At 51.7% G+C, this 21,555-nt stretch overlaps 2 protein-coding genes across 4 annotated transcripts; both read left to right on the top strand.

Moving 5' to 3' along the window:
- The first annotated feature begins 4 nt into the window (after positions 1 to 4).
- Positions 5 to 15,683, top strand: GANAB (glucosidase II alpha subunit). 2 transcript variants are annotated; one of them, XM_058526660.1, is made up of 25 exons: positions 5 to 83; positions 3,020 to 3,124; positions 3,272 to 3,380; positions 3,626 to 3,753; positions 6,227 to 6,406; positions 6,859 to 6,924; positions 7,728 to 7,801; positions 8,234 to 8,317; positions 8,407 to 8,503; positions 8,752 to 8,932; positions 9,546 to 9,699; positions 9,922 to 10,157; positions 10,240 to 10,366; positions 10,472 to 10,551; positions 10,790 to 10,933; positions 11,036 to 11,132; positions 11,446 to 11,547; positions 11,725 to 11,968; positions 13,123 to 13,187; positions 13,384 to 13,460; positions 13,569 to 13,643; positions 13,821 to 13,934; positions 14,058 to 14,170; positions 14,340 to 14,440; positions 14,581 to 15,683. In XM_058526660.1, the coding sequence occupies exons 1-25, from the start codon at positions 46 to 48 to the stop codon at positions 14,688 to 14,690; spliced, it is 2,901 nt and encodes a 966-aa protein (XP_058382643.1). In that variant the 5' UTR covers positions 5 to 45; the 3' UTR covers positions 14,691 to 15,683. The 2 variants fall into 2 exon arrangements, with proteins under 2 accessions (XP_058382643.1, XP_058382644.1); XM_058526661.1 differs by lacking the exon at positions 6,859 to 6,924.
- Positions 15,684 to 16,857: 1,174 nt separating this feature from the next.
- On the top strand, positions 16,858 to 21,302 carry B3GAT3 (beta-1,3-glucuronyltransferase 3). 2 transcript variants are annotated; one of them, XM_058526662.1, is made up of 5 exons: positions 16,858 to 16,993; positions 18,037 to 18,292; positions 19,533 to 19,893; positions 20,091 to 20,381; positions 20,783 to 21,302. In XM_058526662.1, exons 1-5 carry the CDS (start codon positions 16,912 to 16,914, stop codon positions 20,879 to 20,881), a joined length of 1,089 nt encoding a protein of 362 aa, XP_058382645.1. In that variant the 5' UTR covers positions 16,858 to 16,911; the 3' UTR covers positions 20,882 to 21,302. The 2 variants fall into 2 exon arrangements, with proteins under 2 accessions (XP_058382645.1, XP_058382647.1); XM_058526664.1 differs by having other exon boundaries at positions 16,860 to 16,993; positions 18,118 to 18,292.
- The last annotated feature ends 253 nt before the right edge of the window (positions 21,303 to 21,555 follow it).

Raw genomic sequence — 21,555 nt, forward strand, 5'->3', positions numbered from 1 at the left:
GGGGGGAGGGGGAGGCTCGGGGTCAAGGAGCAAATCCGGCACAAGATGGCGGCGGTAGCGGCAGTGGCGGCGCGTAGGAGGCGGTGAGGAGCCCGGCACCCGGGGGCGCTCCCGGGACGCCCCCAGGTCCCCCACGTCCCATATCGCTCATTCCTGTATGTCCTCTCGAGACTCTGCCACCTCCGGCCTCTGGAGGACCCTTTGTCTCTCTGGAGGCGGCCTCAGGCGCTCACAGCCTCCTCGCGATAGATCCGCGCGGCGTTGAGGGACTTTGCGTCTGGGGTTCCCCGTGCGGCCCGGCGGCTCTGGAAGGCCGCAGCGGTGCGATCTTGTTGGCCTTGGCCGGGCTCAGCCGCTGCTCTCCCCTGGCGGCTCGCGGCGGCTAACGCTGCCGCCTCCTTCTTGCAGTGCACGGGGCGGCGGGGCGGGGGACGAGACGCAGCCCGGCCTCCGCGAGCCTGCTGCCCTGTGGCCCCTCGGCCGGGCTGGGAGCTCCGCAGCCCGCACTCCCACCTGCATTACCCCTCTTGTGCTCCCCGCAGAGCCCTGGACCCTGCCCTGCCCTGCCCTTGTCTTCACGTGGACACCAACCGTGGTTTGTTCGGTGTTCACGGTTGCTGGGCACGGCTGGGGCAGGATCCAGTAAGTTCACAGTTTGCTGTTGCTCAAACACCACATGTAGTCGAAAGATTTGGTCTGCGCTCTCGAGTTTATATTACCGAAAAAACGCTTCGAAACAATCACCAGCGCCACAATGCGTTTAGTACCGAGACCTAACGGATGTACCGGGGTGGGAGAGGCGTGTACTGTCGGCAGCAGTGAAAAAAGCGTGGATCGTAAACTCAACTCGGGAGAGGTCTGTGATCTGAAACAGTAAACGGGTGCAACTTGCCCTGCGGCTCTTTCTTGACTTTGGCTTATGACCACCCGTTACCCCTTGCTCAGGGACGTTCAAGGCATCCCTGGGTTCCTAGGGTCTTCCAACAGATCACATCTGAAAGATCTTTTAGAAATCCTATCCCCATTGGCATTTCTCCAAACCCATTTTATAGATTGTGCAGATAGGACTCCAGAGGGTAGTTAACTCACTGTGCTTCTGATTACTGCTGCTTTGGGCAGACGGATATGGGGTCAGTGTCTCAGGGTGCTTGTGGCAGTCACTCCTCAGGACCTAGGCCACAGGACTTGCTGTTGAGTTTTCTGATAGCATCTCTTCTGCTTGTTTTGCTGCTGCTATTTATTCCTGCTTGGCCTATTAAACCACAGTGCGTGGTGTTTTCATCGCCTTTGGCCAGCCTGGCTTGCTTTGCGCATTCTTCTGGAACTGGAGGGCTTACTGTGTTCTCTGATCTTTCTGGTGATTTTCTTTACCTTTAGCTTTCATGCAGATACTGAGGCTAATGCTGGATACAATGTGGAGTAGGCCCTACCTTTTAGACCCCCTTTTGGCAGGTTGCAAAGTTTTGTTGCTTAGAAGAATCTTGTGTTTTTGTTTTTTTTCTCCGCTATTTGGAACTCTTTCTCAGTGTGGTCCTGGACTCCTTATATCCGTCACTGGGAGAGCATGTTTAAAATGCAGATTCCTGGAGCTCGGGAATCTTCATTTAATAGGCACTGCAGGTGATTCTTAACAGACCCTAAAGATTGAGAACCCCTGTTTAGGATTTACTCAGAATGGATGAATATATCCTTTAAACTAATTTGTTTAAAGATTTTATTTATTTATTTATTTTTCCCCCCAAAGCCCCAGTAGATAGTTGTATGTCATAGCTGCACATCCTTCTAGTTGCTGTATGTGGGACGCGGCCTCAGCATGGCCGGAGAAGCAGTGCGTTGGTGCGCGCCCGGGGTCCGAACCCCGGGCCGCCAGCAGCGGAGCACGCGCACTTAACCACTAAGCCACGGGGCCGGCCCTAAACTAATTTGTTTAAATAAGCCTGTTAGTCCCTTCTCTATCATTTGAAAGCATGTTGGGGGGGTGACAGTTTGTGGTAACTTTGAGGTGATGGTCCTCAATGAGGCAGGCCCTGCTGGTGGTAGGGTGCTGTATTGTGCATCAGGAAGTACATGGGCCCCAGAGTCAGGCAGAGCTGAGTTCAATCCCAGTTTCACACACCCTTACTAGCTGTTCAATCCTGGATGAATTATTGAACTTTTTGTGCATCAATTTTCCCATTTGGGGAAAACACAACCCTGCATTCACCCAGAAAATGAAAGAAAGGGAAAAGAGGTAGAGAGTATAAAGAAGTGGTTCTCAATCGTGGATGCCCATTAGAGTTGTTTAGGGAGCTTTGGAAAAAACTCTGTTGCCCAGGCCACACTTCAAGCCGATTAGATCAGAATCTGAGGGTGAGACCTGGGCATTGACACTTTTAAAAACTGCAGGCAGAGTTGAAAACTGGGGATATAAAGCAGTTAGCCAGGCCCTGGGGGTACATTAGGACTCAATAAATGTAAGCTGTTGTTATTCTTTTCAGGGTTAGGTAGCGATAGTGATGACTTCTTTTAAAGATACAGGAGTGGAGATCAGAGGAGCAGGATGCCTAGGGTGCTAGGGATGCTAGGACCTGAGGAACTGGCCAGTAGACTAGCTGAGGGTACATCTTTAACTTTTTCACTGTAGCTCCACCCAGTGCTTTGCCCATGGAAAGGCATGGCTTAGTTTGTTTCTCTGTTCCACATACGGTACCAACACTTCTCCTGGGACTGGCTGTTACTGCTCCTTTCCTCTGAGACGCTGATGTAACCAAAGTCAATACTAGGGCCTCTGAAGGCCAAAGATCCTTTGACCACTTCGTCTGCCTTTTGAAGGGAAAGTGTGAGTGAGCCAGCTCCTCAGACCTGACATTTCACGCCATGTCCACTCTGCCTTCTTTTCCATTTAATGGGATTCCATCTTTCTCCCCTCTTTCCTGAGGTGTCATTTAGGGTTGTAGCAGGAAGAGGCCCTTACCTCAGAAGGTGGGGCTCTTTCTGACCCCTGTGCTGATTGTTCCCTCTTTGTCCTTTTTCTCCTTAGGTCTTGGACAGGTTTGGTACTGGCTTGTTTGGGGGTCCTCCTGGGAATTACCCTTGCTGTGGATAGAAGCAACTTTAAGACCTGTGAAGAGAGTTCCTTCTGCAAGTATGATATTTCTGGGAGAGTGGGATGGAAAGTTGGGTAATGTGGGAGGTCTCTGTGGCAGATGGGGTAGCCTGGGGACACTGAAGGTGATAGAGGGACCTAGGGACATCAGGGCCCTCCCACATTCTTAACCATTTCACTTGTCAGGCGACAGCGAAGCATACGGCCAGGCCTCTCTCCATATCGAGCCTTGTTGGACTCTCTGCAGCTTGGTCCTGATGGCCTTACAGTCCATCTGATGAACGAGGTCACCAAGGTCAGGGGAGAAGAGGAAGAGTCTGGTGGGGGTGGGGAAGTGGCTAAGGGATAATTGGGAAGGGGGAACCTGCAGCCACCATCAAGTCCTAGCCTAATCTTGGGACTTTTACTTTGGGAGGAATTCAGATCTCAGGCCCCTTAAGCAAAGAGCTAGAAGGAGACCCCTCAGGAGGGAATGGGTTCAGAGGGCATTCCATGGTGTAGCCCTCTGCTTTCTCCAGATCCAAACCTCTGCCCTCATAGGTGTTGCTGGTGCTGGAGCTCCAGGGGCTTCAAAAGAACATGACTCGGATCAGGATTGATGAACTGGAGCCCCGGCGTCCCCGATACCGTGTGCCAGATGTGTTGGTGGCTGATCCCCCGACAGCTCGGTAAAGTTTTCCTGAGAAACATATCCATCTCTATGGCCCCTTTTTCCTTCCCGGAGAACCTTTATTTGGCAGCTGACTTTCTCTCCCGCATTAGGATAATGGTTAACTAGCACCTCGCCACTTGCAACCTCTCCCATCTCTTTCTCTGTTTCACTTATTTTCTCTTTCACTCTTTAGTTTCGTTCATTCAGCAGATGCTGCTTCCTCTTGTGTGCCAGGACTGGGTGCTAGCAATACAAGAGGAAATAAACAAGGCACAGACCTTGCCCTTCAGGAATACGGTGTCTCTGTGGTTGGTTCCTTCCTTCCTGCCTTCCCCCAAATTTGTTTTTTTCTTCTTTCTTTCCTTCCTTTTTTTCTTTTCTTTTTCCTCAGATATTCAGGATAGGATTACTCAAATTCTTGGGTCATGACACACTGTCGTCATTGTTCCATGCATGGCTCTCTATTAAGTACTTAATTTAGAAAATGAAATAAACCCTCTACTCAGCCCAGCCATACACTTCTCACTATCCTGTACCCCTGACTTCCCCAGAGATGATTGTTATTCTAAAGTTTATCATTCCCTTGGGTTTTTGTTTTTACAGTTGTATCATGTGTGTATGTATATAAACACATATACATACATGTGAATATGTGCCTAAGCAATAAATTAATGTGGTTTTGTTTGTTTTTGAGCTTTATAGGGAAAGTATCTCAGTGAATGTCTTCTGGGCTTTCCTTTTTTCATATAACTTGAACTGTCGCATGTAGCTGTAGTAATTCATTTTTACTGCTGTATAATGTTGTATGAATATATCCCAGCTTATTCATTTCCATGTTGATGAGCATTTGGGTTGTTTCCAGTATTTTTCTGTTCAAAGTGTTGGCATAGGGGCCGGCCCAGTGGCGCAAGCGGTCAAGTGCTTGCGCTCCGCTGCGGCGGCCCCGGGTTCGTCGGTTCAGATCCCGGGCACCCACTGACGCACCGCTTGGCAAGCGACGCTGTGGCGGCATCCCATATAAAGTAGAGGAAGATGGGCACGGATGTTAGCCCAGGGCCAGTCTTCCTCAGCAAAACAAAAAGGAGTATTGGCAGATGTTAGCACGGGGCTGATCTCCTCACAAAAAACAAAACAAAACAAACAAACAAACAAACAAAAAAAAGTGTTGGCATAAACCTTCTTCTCCATGTCTCCTGTGTCCCTGTGCGAGAGTTCCTCTTTGGGATATAGCTAGGAGAGGAACTGCACAGTTGTAGCATATGGGAATTATCAACTTTCCAAGATAAAGCCAAAGTGGCTTACCAGTTTACACTCCACCAGCAGTGTATATGAGTCCTCATTGATCCACATCCTCCCCAACCCTCAGTACTGTTGGACTTAATTTTTGTCAGTAGGATGGGTGTAGAATGATGCCATGTGGTGGTCTTGGCTTGGCTATCTTTCTCAGTTTATTAATGAGATTGAACATCTCTTCATATGGTTATTGTCATTCTGGCTTACTGTTCTGTGAAATGGTAGTTCACAGCTATGCTCATTTTCCTTTTATGTTTTTTGTCCTTAATGATTTGTAGAAATTCATTAGTCTTGATACTAATTCTTTATCATGTATAGGTATTGCAGCTATCTTTTCCCAGGTTGTGGCTTATTTCTTTATTTTCCTAAAGGTGCCTTGAAAAAAAGACTTTATTTTATAATAGTTTTAGATTTATAGGAAAGTTGAAAGAATATTATGAGAGTTCCTGTATACCCTGCACTTCTATTTTCCCCTGTTGTTAACATGACTGTGGGACATTTGTCATACCTAATGAATTTATATCATTATTATTAGCTAGAGTCCATATTGTATTCAGATTTCCTTAGTTTTTACCTAAAGTCCTTTTTCTGTCCAGGATACCATTCAGGACACCATATTATATTTAGTTGTCTTGTCTCCTTAGGCTCCTCTAGACTGAGACAGTTTCTGACTTTTCTTGTTTTTGATGACCCTAAAGATGTCTTTCAATAAATAGAAATTCTGAATTTTCATGTTTTCAAATGTATCAGTCTTTTATTTTCTGGTGTTAGCGTTTTCTAAGTTGTGTTTAAATAATCCCTCTCTACCTCAAGATCAGAAAAATACTTGTTTGTATTTTCTTCTAAAGATTTTACTTTTAAATTTTGAGTCATAATCTGTCTGGATTTGATATTTCTATCTGGTATGAGGTAGGAATATGATACCATTTTTTCCCTAAAATCTGTTTTTCTTCTCCATGAGTGAATAGTCTTCCTGACCTCACTGAACTGCTATGCCACCTCTGTTACATTGCAGCATTCGGAGTGAGTTTGGCTCTGTCTCCAGGCTCTTTATTTGGTTCCTTTGGTCAATTTCTCTATCCCTGCACTATTACCACATTGCTTATGGTTATAAGCAGGTCACCTCTTCTTCTGAAATGTTGTGACTACTCTTGGCCGTTTGCTCTTCCTTATATCCCTTTCGATCTCTTTCCCAGGCTTTCTGTCTCTGGCCGTGACGACAACAGTGTAGAGCTAACTGTGGCTGAGGGACCCTATAAAATCATCTTGACGGCACGGCCATTCCGCCTTGACCTGCTAGAGGACCGCAGCCTTCTGCTCAGTGTCAATGCCCGAGGACTCTTAGATTTCGAGCACCAGAGGGCCCCCAGGGTCTCGTGAGTACAGGGGTCACGACTGAAGGGGACCTTCCGTGTGAAAGAGCCTATGGGTGTTGGGTCTGGCACTGGTTCCTGGGAGGAGACAGGGTGGCAGGACAGCCAGGTAGGGGCTAGGGACTGGGAGAAGCTGTTTATTAGAGAGGGTAGGAAGCAGACCTGGGTCTCAGTGTTCTCCATTTCCTATACAGACCAGGAGACAGTTACTTTTGTCCATGAACTGTACCCTGGGCACCTCCTCAGGGAGGCCTGCCTGGGTCTGCCTTTCCCTCTTCCCGTTCTCACACCATCACATTTCCCAGATTTATTTTCTTCCTTTTTTTTTTTTTTTTTAATTTCTTTTCTCCCCCATCTCTGGAAGTTTGTCAACTGAAACTCACTTTTATGTTTCTGTTTTTGTGTTGGTTTTGTGCCTCCTTTTCCCCTTCCCTACCCATCTCCTCCTGCCCCAGTTTCTCGGATAAAGTTAGTCTCACGCTCGGTAGCATATGGGATAAGATCAAGAACCTTTTCTCTAGGTAAATCCATGGCCACTGGTACTGTATCTGTTCCTCTGCCCCTACCCGCCCTTTACTCTGGCCCCCAGGGAAAGATGCCCAAGACCCTTCCAGGCCCTGCCCTTCACTCACCCCTCTTTCCCCAGCTGTGTGGTATTTCCCCATTCCCTTGGCTGGGAGCCCCCTGGGAGAAGGAAGATGAAATATTGGAAGTCCTTAAGGAATGTAGGGAGCTTCTTGCTTTGCCAAGGGGTGGAGAGAGGCTGCCTATTGCTGGGGTTCTTGGCTCTCTGCTGGGGTGCACTAAGGCTCTGGGCAGAGCTGCTTGCCAGCTGCCCTTGAAAGCATTCTTTGGCAGAACCTCTTGTTTGAGTCCCTGCATATATCTGTAGAGGCTTGACTATGATATGACCCACTTGCTTTTGCAAAACCGTTGTGTCAGGCCAAGAGGCTGAGACCCAGTGAGGGCAGTTGGGGCCAGTCTCTTGGTGGAGGCAGCAGAGCCAGGACTGGCATTCTGAACCTAGGCCCTTGAACTTGCCTGTCTCTTCTGGAATGCTGGCAGAGGCTAGTGATTTGGGCCTGTGTGTGGAAGGCAGCTCCTGGTGACATTTACTGCTCATTTCCCTTTCTCATTTCTCTCTCCATCCTTTGCACACTTACCTGCTCACTGGGGGTCACTCTCCAAGCTTTAACATTCAGTCCCTTCCTCCAATGCCTTCGTTCCTTTGGACCCTTGGCTCTCTATTCCCTCACCCCTCCTTCCACTAGCCCCTCTTCCCTGCCCCCTCTGGATTGGAGCAGACAGCTCTCCTACCTTCCAGGCAAGGATCAAAAGACCCAGCTGAGGGCGATGGGGCCCAGCCCGAGGAAACACCTGGGGATGGTGATAAGGCAAGTCGGTGGGGGTGGGTGGTGGAGCACAGAGCTGCCTGGGAGGTTGTGGGGGAAAGGCCCACACGAAACTCGAGCTTAGTCTTGCCATGAGGTATGGGATTTAGAAAAGGAGTGAGAGGGGGGCGGCCCAGTGGCGCAGCGGTTAAGTGTGTGCGCTCCGCTGTGGCGGCCCGTGGTTTGCGGGTTCGGATCCCGAGTGCACACAGACGCACCGCTTGTTAAGCCATGCTGTGGTGGCGTCCCATATAAAGTAGAGGAAGATGGGCACGGATGTTAGCCCAGGGCCAATCTTCCTCAAGAAAAAAGGGGAGGATTGGCATCGGATGTTAACTCAGGGCTAGTTCTCCTCACAAAAAAAAAAAGAAAAGGGGTGGGGGAAGAGGGAGAACTGATAGGTGATCGGGTAGTGGTCTTTGTTCCTCCTTACAGCCAGAGGAGACCCAGGGGAAGGCAGAGAAAGATGAGCCAGGAGCCTGGGAGGAGACATTCAAAACTCACTCTGACAGCAAGCCGTATGGTGAGGGATGGGGAGAGCCTTGCGGGGGCGGGGCACGCGCGCCCTTGCCAAGCAGAAGCTCTGGGACTCATCTTCTGCTTCCCTTCCAGGCCCCACGTCTGTGGGTTTGGACTTCTCTCTGCCAGGCATGGAGCATGTGTATGGGATCCCTGAGCACGCAGACAACCTGAGGCTGAAGGTCACTGAGTGAGTCATATGGTGACATGAGGATATGGGGGGAGAGGGGTAGGAAGTCAGGGCTGTGGGGAGATTTGCATGCAGACTGGGTACTGTAGCTGAGCATGGATCACTTCCTGTGCCCAGATCACCTTTGGTGATTGGAAAATTCTTCTTTGAGAAGGGGCAGAGGAGCCAGTTCTTATCCCTCACCTGTGTCTATGGCATGGAGGTTGTGTGTGCCACAGCCTGGGGCCAGTCTGTCTGTCTGCCTGCAGGGGTGGGGAGCCATATCGCCTCTACAATTTGGATGTGTTCCAGTATGAGCTGTACAACCCCATGGCCCTGTATGGGTCTGTGCCTGTGCTCCTGGCACACAGCCCTCATCGGGACCTGGGCATCTTCTGGCTCAATGTCGCAGAGACCTGGGTTGACATATCCTCCAACACTGCAGGGAAGGTGAGAGCATAGGCACAGAGCAATAAGGGAATGAGTCTTCAGGCTTGGAGACATGTGGGTATGCTAGGGGCCTTAGCTTTGAACAGGCTGCTGGGATAGCCTTTTTGGATACCTGTTTAGGGATTGTGTGAGAGAAGGGGCCCTGAGCCTTGTGAGTAGCGTTTGAGTTCCACAGTCACTCGCAGAAGACATGCTCATGGGGCAGGTATCACCCTTTTTGCATTTATTATCAGTATATTTGTTACTGAGTACACATTATATGCTAGACGCCTTTCTAGGCGCTGGGGATATATTGCTCATTGAGGTAGGAAAGGTCTTCACTCTCAGGGAAGAAGACAGACGTTAAACAGGTAACCAAAAAGGCAGATGAGTTCCGTGGTGGTAAGGGCTAAGAAAGAAATGCCATCTATGGTCACACAGTGGGGATGGGGGCAGTGCTGCTTATGATGTGGGGGCCAGGAAAGCCTTACTGAGGAGGTGACGTTTAATCTCAGCCAGGAGTGACTCATTAGGAGCCAGCTGTGTGAGCACTTTGAGGAGAACATTGCTGCTTTGTATTTGGGTTGGGGAATGAGAGGATGGGTGTCAGACCTCTCTCTGGTCCTCTCTCCAGACCCTGTTTGGGAAGATGCTGGACTACCTGCAGGGCTCTGGGGAGACCCCACAGACGGATGTTCGCTGGATGTCAGAGAGTGGCATCATCGATGTCTTCCTGATGCTTGGGCCCTCTGTCTTTGATGTCTTCCGGCAGTACGCTAGTCTCACAGGTACATGGCCTCCCCACTGTGTCGGCCGGCAGCTTCCTTTTCCGGCCCTTGTCTTGAGAGAAGTGACTGCATTTTCAGAAGTCTGGGCCTAAGCGTGTTCTTTAGCCCTGTACCCTTCACCCTCCCTCTAGTTTATAAGCCTCCCTCAATTTCTGGGTGTCCCCATTGGCCCCAGGTTGGGCCTGACCCCATTGTGACCCCTCTCCCTCACTGCACCTACAGGGACCCAGGCATTGCCCCCGCTCTTCTCCCTTGGCTATCACCAGAGCCGCTGGAACTACCGAGATGAGGCTGATGTGCTGGAAGTCGATCAGGGCTTTGATGATCACAACATGCCCTGCGATTTCATCTGGCTAGACATTGAACACGCTGATGGCAAGCGCTACTTCACCTGGGACCCCAGCCGTTTCCCCCAGCCCCTCACCATGCTTGAGCACTTGGCTTCTAAGAGGCGGAAGGTAAGAGGACTGTAGCCGTCATCAGTCTTCTCAGGCATCATAGCCTTGGAGAGCTCTGACCACCCATGTTCTTTGCCCCCAGCTGGTGGCCATTGTGGACCCCCACATCAAGGTGGCCTCTGGCTACCGCGTACATGAGGAGTTGCAGAAGCGGGGTCTGTATGTTAAAACCCGGGATGGCTCTGACTACGAGGGCTGGTGCTGGCCAGGTAGGTTGGACCAGAATTGAAGGAGAGGCTATTCGGAGACCAAGGAGGTAGAATGGTGGCCCTTTTGCCCCTTAGGGGTTGAAAGCCACCCTTAACTTCTCCTAGGCGCAGCTAGTTACCCTGACTTCACCAATCCCATTATGAGGGCCTGGTGGGCTAACATGTTCAGCTTTGAGAATTATGAGGTATGGCAGCCCCTCCCCTGACCCATACCTGTCTTTCCCACCCTGTTCCTTGAATCAGTCATTCTCTGCTTGCCAACCTTGCTATGGTTGGTTGCCTATAATGTATGAGGGGGACTTGATGCCTTGGTAATCCTGAGAAATACATTTTTCTGTATTCCTATGAGCTCTCTGCTCTGACACCGTTTGTTGTCTTCCTCCCTTCTGTCCTCTGTTTGCATTTTCTGACTTGTGTTCTCAGGGCTCAGCTCCCAATCTTTATGTCTGGAATGACATGAACGAACCATCTGTGTTCAATGGTCCTGAGGTCACCATGCTCAAAGATGCCCAGCATTATGGGGGCTGGGAACACCGGGACGTGCATAACATCTATGGCTTCTATGTGGTAAGGCACTAAGAGAGGAGAGACTGAGGGCCGGGGAACTTGCACCAGATGACAGGTGGCTTTTGCTCCTCACTACCCCTCCTCTCTCCTTTCCCCACCCAGCATATGGCGACTGCTGATGGGCTGGTGCAGCGCTCCGGGGGCGTAGAACGCCCCTTTGTCCTGAGCAGGGCTTTCTTTGCTGGCTCCCAGCGCTTTGGTAAGATTTGGAGAATAGTGCCATGGCAGAAGGTGTGAAGGCAAGATGGGAGGAGCCATGGACCTGGGCCTGGTTCTTGGAAAAATCGCTTCGTGCAGCTGTCCTCTGAGAGTCGCACACTGCATCCTCTGAGCTATGCATTCCAAGGGGATCCAGGGAGTGGGAGGTCTGTTCATGTGCTCTTGTGAACCCTGCCATCTTCAGCAGGACCTGGGGGCCCCAGAGCAGATGTGGCAGGTCAGAGAGGTCAGCTATATAAAAAAGGCTGAGCCCCTTCACTGTTTACAAGTTCCTTCCCTCTTGTCTTCCTCAGGAGCTGTGTGGACTGGGGACAACACTGCTGAATGGGACCATTTGAAGATCTCTATCCCTATGTGTCTCAGCTTCGGGCTGGTGGGACTTTCCTTCTGTGGGGGTAAGAGGGGGAGGAATTTGGGGTCTTGGTTTGGTGAGAGGGGGCAAGGTAGAGGGCACAGGACCTGGACATGAACAAAGAGAGCTGTGAATCCAGGGTGGGGCCTTGGGAAGCTCCTTAGGCAGCAGCCCTCCTTCACTCTCTTTTCCAACCTGTTTCCTCCTTCTCCTCTCCCAGCGGATGTGGGCGGCTTCTTCAAAAATCCAGAGCCAGAGCTGCTTCTGCGTTGGTACCAGATGGGTGCCTACCAGCCATTCTACCGGGCACATGCCCACTTGGACACTGGACGGCGAGAGCCATGGCTTTTACCATCTCAGTACCACGACATGGTCCGAGATGCCTTGAACCAGCGGTATTCCTTGCTGCCTTTCTGGTACACCCTCTTCTATCAGGCCCATCGTGAAGGGATTCCTGTCATGAGGTGAGGCATTCAGCTGCGTCTGTGTAGAGTAGGCTGAGGTAGCTGGGGGACAGTGGGGAATGGGCTCCATCTCTGGGCCTCTGTTTCACTCTCCAGGGCCTCGTAAAGGAGGGAAATCTGATTTCATGGTCAAGAGTAAGAAGAGACTAATGGAGGTGGATAACAGTAAACATGATTGAGGGCTTATGACATGCCAGGCATTTTTCATCACTATCCCCAGAGCCTGAAACAAGGCAGACAAGTGTCCTACCCTTGTGGAACTTACATTCTTGGGAGGAAGTCAGACATGTAAACAAGTACATAAATAAGAAAATTGCCAACATTGACAAGTTCCTTGACAAAAATAGAACAGGGTCATAGAATTAGTTTCCACAAATGACCTTTTTGAGAAGAAGGCCGTGTGAGATGAGGCCTGACTGAGGAGTAAGAGAGACTTTTGTGACCTAGAGGAAGAATGTTCCAAGCAGACTGCAAGTGCAAAAATTCTAAAGTGGAGGCGGCTGGCCCGGTGGCGTAGCGGTTAAGTGCGTGCGTTCCACTGCAGCGGCCCAGGTTCAGATCCTGGGCGCGCACAACACACTGCTTGTCAAACCATGCTGTGGCGGTGTCCCATATAAAGTGGAGGAAGATGGGCATGGATGTTAGCCCAGGGCCAGTCTTCCTCAGCAAAAAGAGGAGGATTGGCAGATGTTAGCTCAGGGCTGATCTTCCTCACCAAAAAAAAAAAAAAAAAAAAAAAAAAAATCTAAAGTGGCAATGAGTTTCTTGTGTTGCAGGAGTAGAAAAAAACCAGTGTCTCTCTGGGGTAAGGAACCAGAGGGAGAGCTAGGAGATGAAGTGAGAGAGGAAAATGCCACCTGATCCTGGAGGGCCTTTCAGCTCAGAGTAGCGAAGTGGCCACTAGAAGGCGGCTGTGCAGGACAGTTTCAAGAGGGGCCAGGGAGGAGGAGGCAGGGATATGGGTTAGGAAGTTAAATGACTAGACCAAGGTTAGGTTGCTTAGCTGAGGCCTGAAGTCTGCCCGGTTGGGCTGTCTGGCTACAAGCTCCTGGGTCCTACCCCTGTGCTATTCTTATCACCGGTTCCTGGGGTAGCATCTTTGACTTCTGCCAAAACAGCAAGTGTCTTCCTTTCTTGTCTTGCTTCCTTCTTAGGCCCCTGTGGGTGAATTTTCCTCAGGATGTGACCACCTTCAGTATAGATGATCAGTTCCTACTTGGTGAGAAATGGGGAGGACAGTTGGTGGCGGGTTGGGATAGGGCTGAGAAGAAGTAAGCACTTGTGGGCAATACGTCTGTGGGTGCACAGGGAGGAAGGAGCGAGTGAGCCTGGCAGTGCAAGGGGAGCAGGCGCTTGGGTGCTCCTTGGCTAGGAACTAATCTCCTCAGTTCAGAGCTGATTCTGGTATGTTCTAGGGGATGCATTGCTGGTTCACCCTGTATCAGACTCTGGGGCTCGTGGTGTGCAGGTCTATCTGCCTGGCCAAGGGGAGGTGAGTTAAGGAAGGGCATGGTGGGGAAAGATGGTGGAGGCCAAAGAGGATAAATAGGATGGGGGCCCTGTACAGTGAGTGACCGGGTATATCGCCTACCGCCTACAGGTGTGGTATGACAGTCACAGCTACCAGAAGCATCATGGTCCCCAGACCTTGTACCTACCTGTAACTCTAAGCAGTGTGAGTATGCCTGGCCCAGCTGCCAGCTCCATCTGGCTGTAGGTTCCCAGAACGGGAGGGAGAGTGTCCTTTGGGGTCCAGTACCTAAATGGGCACAGATGGACAAGAGTGAAAGATGCCACAGGACACAAGGTTGGACGGCCGGGCAACTTCATCCAAGCACTGCTCTTGCCCCAGATCCCAGTGTTCCAGCGTGGTGGGACGATCGTGCCTCGATGGATGCGAGTGCGGCGTTCTTCAGAATGTATGAAGGACGACCCCATCACTCTTTTTGTTGCACTCAGCCTCCAGGTAAGTGCATAGGCAGGAAGTCGCCTCAACTATCTGCCTATCTTCCTAGGATTCTGTCCTCTGGGGATGTGCCCCTCACTGCCTGTTGGGCTCAGACTCTCACCTATCCCACTTCCTGCTCAGGGTACGGCCGAAGGAGAGCTCTTTCTGGATGATGGGCACACGTTCAGCTATCAGACTCGAAATGAGTTCCTGCTGCGTCGATTCTCATTCTCTGGCAACACCCTTGTCTCCAGGTAATGAGGTACCCATTTTTCCTTGGGAGCCTCTGGAGGAGGCTTGGCCTCCGGGATGCTCACAGCTCACTGTGCTCTTTTCTTGTATCATGACCTTGCTCTGGGTCTCCTCCTTTCCTCTGCTCTGACACCTTTCTCCCTGACGGGCATCCATTTTTGCTTCCTCCAGCTCAGCAGACCCCAAAGGCCACTTTGAGACACCAATCTGGATTGAGCGGGTGGTGATAATAGGGGCTGGAAAGCCAGCAGCCGTGGTACTTCAGACAAAAGGTGAATGAATGATCTGGCCCCCAGGGTGGGGAAAGAGGGGAACCAGGGGCAGAGCTGAGGACGCCTTGCCGGTAGGAAAGTAGTTGTCATGCTATATAGCCTGTTGCTATGACTGGCACTCTTTCTTTTTCCTCCATCAGGATCTCCTGAAACCCGCCTGTCCTTCCAGCATGACCCTGAGACCTCTGTGTTGATCCTGCGCAAGCCTGGTGTCAATGTAGCATCTGACTGGAGTATTCATCTACAATAACCCAAAGGATGTTGTGGGGGTGGGGGTGGGGGTGATGAGAGTTACTCTTCCTTCTGCCTTGGAGTTTGACCCTCCCAAGACTTCACCTTTCCTATCCCAAGACTCAGATTCTGTCAACATCTGGGCAGGATGAGAGGGCTGTCCCTGGGCTCTGAATTCCTCTGTCATCTCCTGACCTCTCCCACCCCTTTGACACCAAGTCTCCTTTCCTCCCCCAACACTCTGTCACTCTAACTGGAGCACATTCACCTGTGAAGACCTGAGGACCATAGGGCCCTTGCTTTCCCTTCTTTCCCTTCTTTTGGGGGCTCTGAGTCTCCTCCAGATCTTCTCCATTCATGCCTCTTGTGTGTTGATGCCATTTCTTGGAAGAAGATGAAGGCGGTGAGCTTTAGGACTCCTTTTCTCCTTCCCCTTCCCTCCCCACCAAACTGCTCTCCCTCCTTTCATTTCTTCCTCCTGGCTCTTCTCTGCCAGCCCTCCCCTTTTGTGCCCCACTTATACACTGGGACCACCCCTTACCTGATAAGGGTTGAATGGATCAAAGGAGTGAGGTTGCTGGAGAACATCCTCTTCCCTCTTGTCCCAACCTTTCTTCTCCCCAATTCCTTCTAGAGCTGCTGCAGTTTTAACAGGGGCAGTTCTACCTCCCCTGTCCCTTGGGGGAAAGAAGTTTCCATTCCTCCTTAAGAGGGGATAGCCATTAAACTTCTTTTGCCCCCTTTTTGTCCCCTTGAGAGGCATTCAAGATGGAGAAATCACTTGTGGTTTCACTGAATCACGGTCACCTGTATTTATTGCTGGGAGAAGGCTGAGGGTGGGGGGAGATCATCATATGTGCCCAGGGTTGGCTTGAAGCCCTGGGTGGGGGGTTGGGGGAGGATTAACTGGGAACCAGGGGGAATATTCATGGGAATTTTTTTAACTTCCTCTTGGCCCCCAGCTGTGATAGGTTTTGATAAGAGGAGAAACAATAAAGATAAATAAATAACTGTCGGTGTCTGGATGCTAGTTCTGGCCTGAGGCTTAGACCCTAGAAGCCTGTGGGCCTGACATTTTCATTTAGCTTCAGTGTAAGCCTCCTCAGTTGGGCAATATGAGTGCAAGCTTTCCTCAGCTTGCTAGATGCCAGTATTTTCATAGAGGAGCACAGCAAGGTTATCAGATTTTAGAAGGCCTAGTCGATAGTGGTGACCAGAGCTGATGGGGTCCCACTTAAATAGAAATAGCTATGTGGTCAGATGTTCTCACGCTGAAAGGCGCTTCCCATTAGCTAACAGCGCTTTAAAAAATTTCCCATTGTTTTAGTGACAGGAAATAGTTTTCTCCATTTTGTAGACTGACCACAAGTCTTAGTGATTGTAAGAAACAAGTTTTTTTGTTTTTCTTTTTTTAGGGAAAGTGACTGCTCGGGATGGCTTGTGCCTTTGAGGAGGTAGGGGATGTGTTCATGGAATTCCTCAGCCCGAGGAATACTTCTAGTCACTTTCCTGGGAGATAGTGCACTGCTTTGGCATCCCACCCATGCCCCTGCCCCTGCCCCTGCCCCATTGTCATCTGTTAAAAAAATGTGGGCCAGAGGAAACAGTACAGATGCTGGAGGAGTCAGGTATCTAGAAGGGACAAAGGAGAAAATTGCACAATAGCAATTACATAATTTTTGTCAACCTTCCACTTTAAAATTGGGGCAGTACCGTCTATCTCAAAGGTTTGTGGTGAGGATTGTATGACACCCAGAGCACAGGCCTGGCACATGATAGGCCCTAGATTTCATTCATTTGTGTAACAAGTATTTGTTGAGCTTTTACTGAATGCTGTGACTGATGGGTGAATGAATGAATGACTGTAAGGAGAAAATTGACAGGCACTGGAGTTAAAGGCGAAGGTCTCCAAGTTGCTCCCACGTGCTCTCACCGGGCTTTGACTGCCGGCCACGCGCGCTTGACATGCCGGATATGACGTCACCCACTCCCGTGGTTCCGAGAACTAAGCGGTGGGACCGGAAATTAACCTGGGGGGGGTGTACAGGCTGACCGGAAGTGGGTGCCGCGGCGCCGCCAGCCCCAGCTCCTGGGAGGGAGCTGGTGGAGAAGAGCGCGAGGAAGGCGGGACACGGGGCGGGGCCGCTGCAGGGGCGGGGCCTGCGGGCTGGGGGGCGGGGGGCGGGGACCCCTTGTCCCTGCCGGACCCCGCCTGCCCCGGCGCCGGCGGCGGCACGGCCATGAAGCTGAAGCTGAAGAACGTGTTTCTCGCCTACTTCCTGGTGTCGATCGCCGGTCTCCTCTACGCGCTGGTGCAGCTCGGTGAGCGGGGCGGGGCGGGGGTGCGGCGGGCCGGCCCGAGGGCGCCCGCCGCCGTGCATCCCGCCCTGGGGATGAACCCCCGCGCAGACACCATTCATCCGCTCGGCCCTCCGGACAGCCCTCTGCGGTCGCCGCGCGCGCCTGTCTTTAGAACGCGCCGCGGCTCCCGCCGCACCTCGGATGAAATCCAGACTCCTTCCCAGAGCCTGCAAGGCCCCGCATGATCCTGCCGCCGTCTGCCTCTCCAACCCCATTTCCCTCCCCATTCCCTCTCTCTTTCTCTCTCTCTCTCTGCTCCGGCCACACTTGCTTCATGACAGTTTCTCGAAAATCCTACGCTCATTGCTCTCGCAAGCTCTTAACCCGTTCCTTCTGCTTGCGGTGCTTTTCTCCCAGCTGCCTCTTTCTCATCCTTCAGGTCTCAGCTCAAATGTCACCGCCTCAGAGAGGCCTTCCTTGACCTTAGCAAAAGTAACTCTTCTTTTTCTGGATTCTCTTCTCTGTCCTCTTTGTTTCCTTCATGGCCCTTATCACAATTTGTAATGGTTTTATTAATTTGTTTCTTTGCTCGGTGTCTGCCTCCTTCACTCAACTGAACGCTCCATGAGGCCAGGGACCATGTCTGTTTTGTTCCCCGCAGCATCCCAGCACCTAAGGCAGTGCCTCCCAGGAGGAGCATTCAATAAATATTTATCCATTGATGGAATCAATGAATTTAATGAGTCTTTGGTCACACAGCCAAGGGAAGAGATTGAACCCTACCTCTTATGCAGGGATTTAGAGACAGCCACTGCGTGATCCTCAGGTATTTGAAAGACTAATGTTTTAGGAGATCAACTTGTTCTCTATGGCTCCAGAAGGCGAAATTAGGACCAGCAGCTAGAAAGGATGGAGGCAGATAATCAGCTCAGTGTGCAAATGAAAATTGTAACAGATGGAATTTATTAAAGTTGGAGACTTTAATTGAGGCAGTGAGTACCCCACCGCCAGAGGTATAGAAAAGGCTGTTATCAAAGTTGTAAGGAGATTCCTGCATTGGTTAGGAGTTGAACGAGAAGGTATGGCCCTTTGGGATGCTGAACATGCTGTGGTTCTCTGCCTCCATCTCTGCTTCCTGGGACCAGGCCAGCCATGTGACTGCCTCCCTCCCCTGCGGGCCGCAGCAGAGCAGCTTCGGCAGAAGGATCTGAGGATTTCCCAGCTGCAAGCTGATCTCCGTCGCCCACCCCCTGCCCCTGCCCAGCCCCCTGAACCTGAAGCCCTGCCTACTATCTATGTTGTTACCCCCACCTATGCCAGGTATGGGCTTTGGTGTACTCAGGAGGCCTGCATGGACCAAGAAGTTGGGGTGGATGATAAGGAGTTTGGGGAGGTACTAGGCCAGGAGATGTTCCTCAAACTAGGGCATGCCAAACAACAGGATAAAAGCAATACCTCTTTACTCAAAGACTTGGGGGGAGATGGTGGTGGTTCTATTAAAATGGACGGGGGTGTACCGTGAAGTAGAATACAAAATTCCTGCAAAATTTTAAGATAGAACAATAAAGTTGCAAAGAAATTCTGAGCTTGCCAATGAATTCACTCTCTCTCCTTAGGAATCCTGTGGTGAGAAAGTTTCAGAACCCCTGACTAAATTGAAGTAGAAAAGGGCTTGACCCTACAGTCATACCAGGGTCTAGAAATAGTTACACCAGCTATTGTTTACAGTGTGTTTACTCTCTGCTACGCACTGTGCTAAGTGCTTTCCTTTTTTTTTTGATTAAAATGTAGCTTTATTACTGATACAGACCAACTGGGGAATATAGTTTTGGATCTGTAGCCAAAGGGCCTGCTAACATATCCCTGGAATCAAATGCTGACCCATCTAGGCACAGGCAGCTCTAGACCCTCTTCCCCTGCGCACACACACCATCAACCCTGGGGCAGGCAGGCCCATCTGAAGGATGTAGAAGCTTTAAAGATACTGGGCTACACCTTCCCAGTTCCTCGTCTAAACTCAGATAAATCTTCCCCTAGAGAGGAATGAGCCAAGGGGCTCCTATAATTCTTCTACCTGGAAACCCAAAAACAGGAGGAACACCTACTGGTGTTCTAGAAAGGTCTAGGTCTAAAACACCTACTGGTGTTTTAGAAAGTCATTATCTTATTTAATCTTTAAAACAAAATTGTTGTAAAGTACTGTTATTCCCATTTTATAGTCAAGGAAACTGAGACTTGGGGCGATTGAGCCATTTTCCCCAGATGTCTCACCTAATAAGTTACAAAGCTGGCATTCAAACCCAGATCTGACTCCAAAGCCCGTGCCCTTAACGTATAGTCTCCCACAGTCAGAGCCCTGGGGTTGAGGTGAGTGACAGACATGGACTGGAAGAATGGCAGGTGAGTGTCAGGGTTGACAGGCAAGAAAGGGAATTTGGGGATTGGTTGGGGAAAGGTCATGGGGGATGCTAGAAGCGGCCCAGGAGAAGCTACGTATACTGGCTGGAGTGGGCAAATGGTGCCTGCCCCTCTCCCTCCTGCTGCCTCTCTCCCCCTGCAGGCTGGTGCAGAAGGCGGAGCTGGTGCGGCTGTCCCAGACACTGAGCTTGGTACCGCGACTGCATTGGCTACTGGTAGAGGACGCTGAGGGCCCCACCCCATTGGTCTCAGGGCTGCTGGCTGCCTCTGGCCTCCTCTTCACACACCTGGCTGTCCTTACCCCCAAGGCCCAGCGGCTCCGGGAGGGCGAGCCAGGCTGGGTTCGGCCCCGTGGTGTCGAGCAGCGGAACAGGGCCCTGGATTGGCTCCGAGGTGGAGGGGGAGCCGTGGGGGGAGAGAAGGATCCACCCCCACCAGGGACCCGGGGAGTCGTGTACTTTGCTGACGATGACAACACCTACAGCCGGGAACTCTTTGAGGAGGTGAGCACCAGGATGAGGATGGGGAAAGAGGCCAAGTGGGGCCAGCTTCATCTGTTGCCTTGGTTACCAGTGTTGCTCCAGGCTACTGGGTGAGGAGGGGGGGAACAGTGGGGCAGAGCGACCCAAGTGGTCCTTCCTGCTGCTCCCTATCCCTTGGGTCACCCTCTGTTTGTTTCTCCTCTCCTGACCTCTGTTAGATGCGCTGGACCCGCGGTGTCTCAGTGTGGCCAGTTGGGCTAGTGGGCGGCCTGCGATTTGAGGGCCCTCGGGTACAGGATGGCCGGGTCGTGGGCTTCCATACGGCATGGGAACCCAACAGGCCCTTCCCATTGGATATGGCGGGATTTGCTGTTGCCCTGCCCTTGCTGTTGGCTAAGCCCCATGCCCAGTTTGATGCTTCTGCTCCCCGGGGCCACCTGGAGAGCAGTCTCCTGAGCCACCTGGTGGATCCCAAGGACCTAGAGCCACGGGCTGCCAACTGCACTCGGGTAAGGGGCTGGAGGTGGGCATAGAAACCTGGCTCTGGGATGGATGGGTGATGGGGGGAGTGGGAGTGAGGCCCTGGGGAGGATCAAAGGATGGGTGTTTGAACCCAGGAGAGACCCTCCAGAGCCCAGCTTGACCCTTGCTTACTCTACTGAAGGGGAAGCTGGGAGCCAGGAAGGAAAGTGGTCTCCTGCCACTCTGTCTCCCAGAGTCCTGGGCACCCAGGAGGGGAAAGGGGTAAGGCCCCATTTTAGGGGTACTAAAGTCTCCACCCACCCTGCCCTTCATACTTTGCCACCAACACTCGGTGTGTAGAGTGGGGGGGAGAATCTGTTCTACACTGAGGGCCCCAGAGGCCTGGCTACAGCTGGGCCTGGCTCTAACTGAAACCCTCCCGGGACAGGTTCTGGTGTGGCATACGCGGACAGAGAAGCCCAAGATGAAGCAGGAGGAGCAGCTACAGCGGCAGGGCCGAGGCTCAGACCCAGCCGTTGAGGTGTGATGGCGGCCCCACCCCGCCCCCCACCTCATCAGGCACAGACCTGGGGGACTGGGCCTCTGGCCTGCCCAGGATGTGGTTTTCCAAGTCCTGACCCCTCAGAGCCAGGGGCGGCCCCTCTGCCCCTTCAGCCCCAGGGCGTGGCCCAGCTGCTTCTCCCCTCCCCCAGCCTGCCATGTGGCACTGCCCACAGGCTGGGGACAAGCAGCCCTTGTATTGAGCCAGATCGGCCCTGTCTGGGGCGGAGCAGGACAGACAGACTCAGGAGGGAGGGCGGCTGAGTAACTGGGTAACTTATTGAGGCTGGGCATGCACTGGGGGGCTGGAGGAGCTGGGCTGGACCCTCCCCACCTGAGCATGCTGACCCCCCTCCTACCTCCAGAATAAAAAATCTCAACGTGGAGGGGGTCTCTGTTTTCCTTCACTTCCCACGTCTGGTTCTTGCATTCTGATCCTTACCAGGGTCCAAACATTGGAGTCCTGGCTTCTCTATCAGTCAGAAATCAGTTCTCTCAGGGCCCTCCACCCCCTTGAAGAGAAAGATCGTGGCTTCAGTCCAAAAGCTTTATTGAGTCTGCGCACCAGAAGCAATCGCCAGTCCTTCCCATGTCACTTTGCCATCTCCCTGTTTTTCTCTGTTCCCTGGTGGTTTGGCCACAGGGTCTGGGCTCTAGGAC

This window comes from Diceros bicornis, chromosome 31, assembly GCF_020826845.1.
Source record: "Diceros bicornis minor isolate mBicDic1 chromosome 31, mDicBic1.mat.cur, whole genome shotgun sequence".
NCBI lineage: Eukaryota > Metazoa > Chordata > Mammalia > Perissodactyla > Rhinocerotidae > Diceros > Diceros bicornis.

Excerpts from the sequence above, each read along its gene's own strand:
- GANAB (XM_058526660.1), top strand. The coding sequence starts at position 46 with ATGGCGGCGGTAGCGGCAGTGGCGGCGCGTAGGAGGCG. Across the intron at positions 84-3,019 it reads GTGGCGGCGCGTAGGAGGCG|GTCTTGGACAGGTTTGGTAC; the intron begins GTGAGGAGCCCG and ends TTTTCTCCTTAG. Across the intron at positions 9,700-9,921 it reads GCAGTACGCTAGTCTCACAG|GGACCCAGGCATTGCCCCCG; the intron begins GTACATGGCCTC and ends CTGCACCTACAG.
- B3GAT3 (XM_058526662.1), top strand. The coding sequence starts at position 16,912 with ATGAAGCTGAAGCTGAAGAACGTGTTTCTCGCCTACTTCCTGGTGTCG. Across the intron at positions 18,293-19,532 it reads GTTACCCCCACCTATGCCAG|GCTGGTGCAGAAGGCGGAGC; the intron begins GTATGGGCTTTG and ends CTCCCCCTGCAG. Across the intron at positions 20,382-20,782 it reads GGGCTGCCAACTGCACTCGG|GTTCTGGTGTGGCATACGCG; the intron begins GTAAGGGGCTGG and ends CTCCCGGGACAG.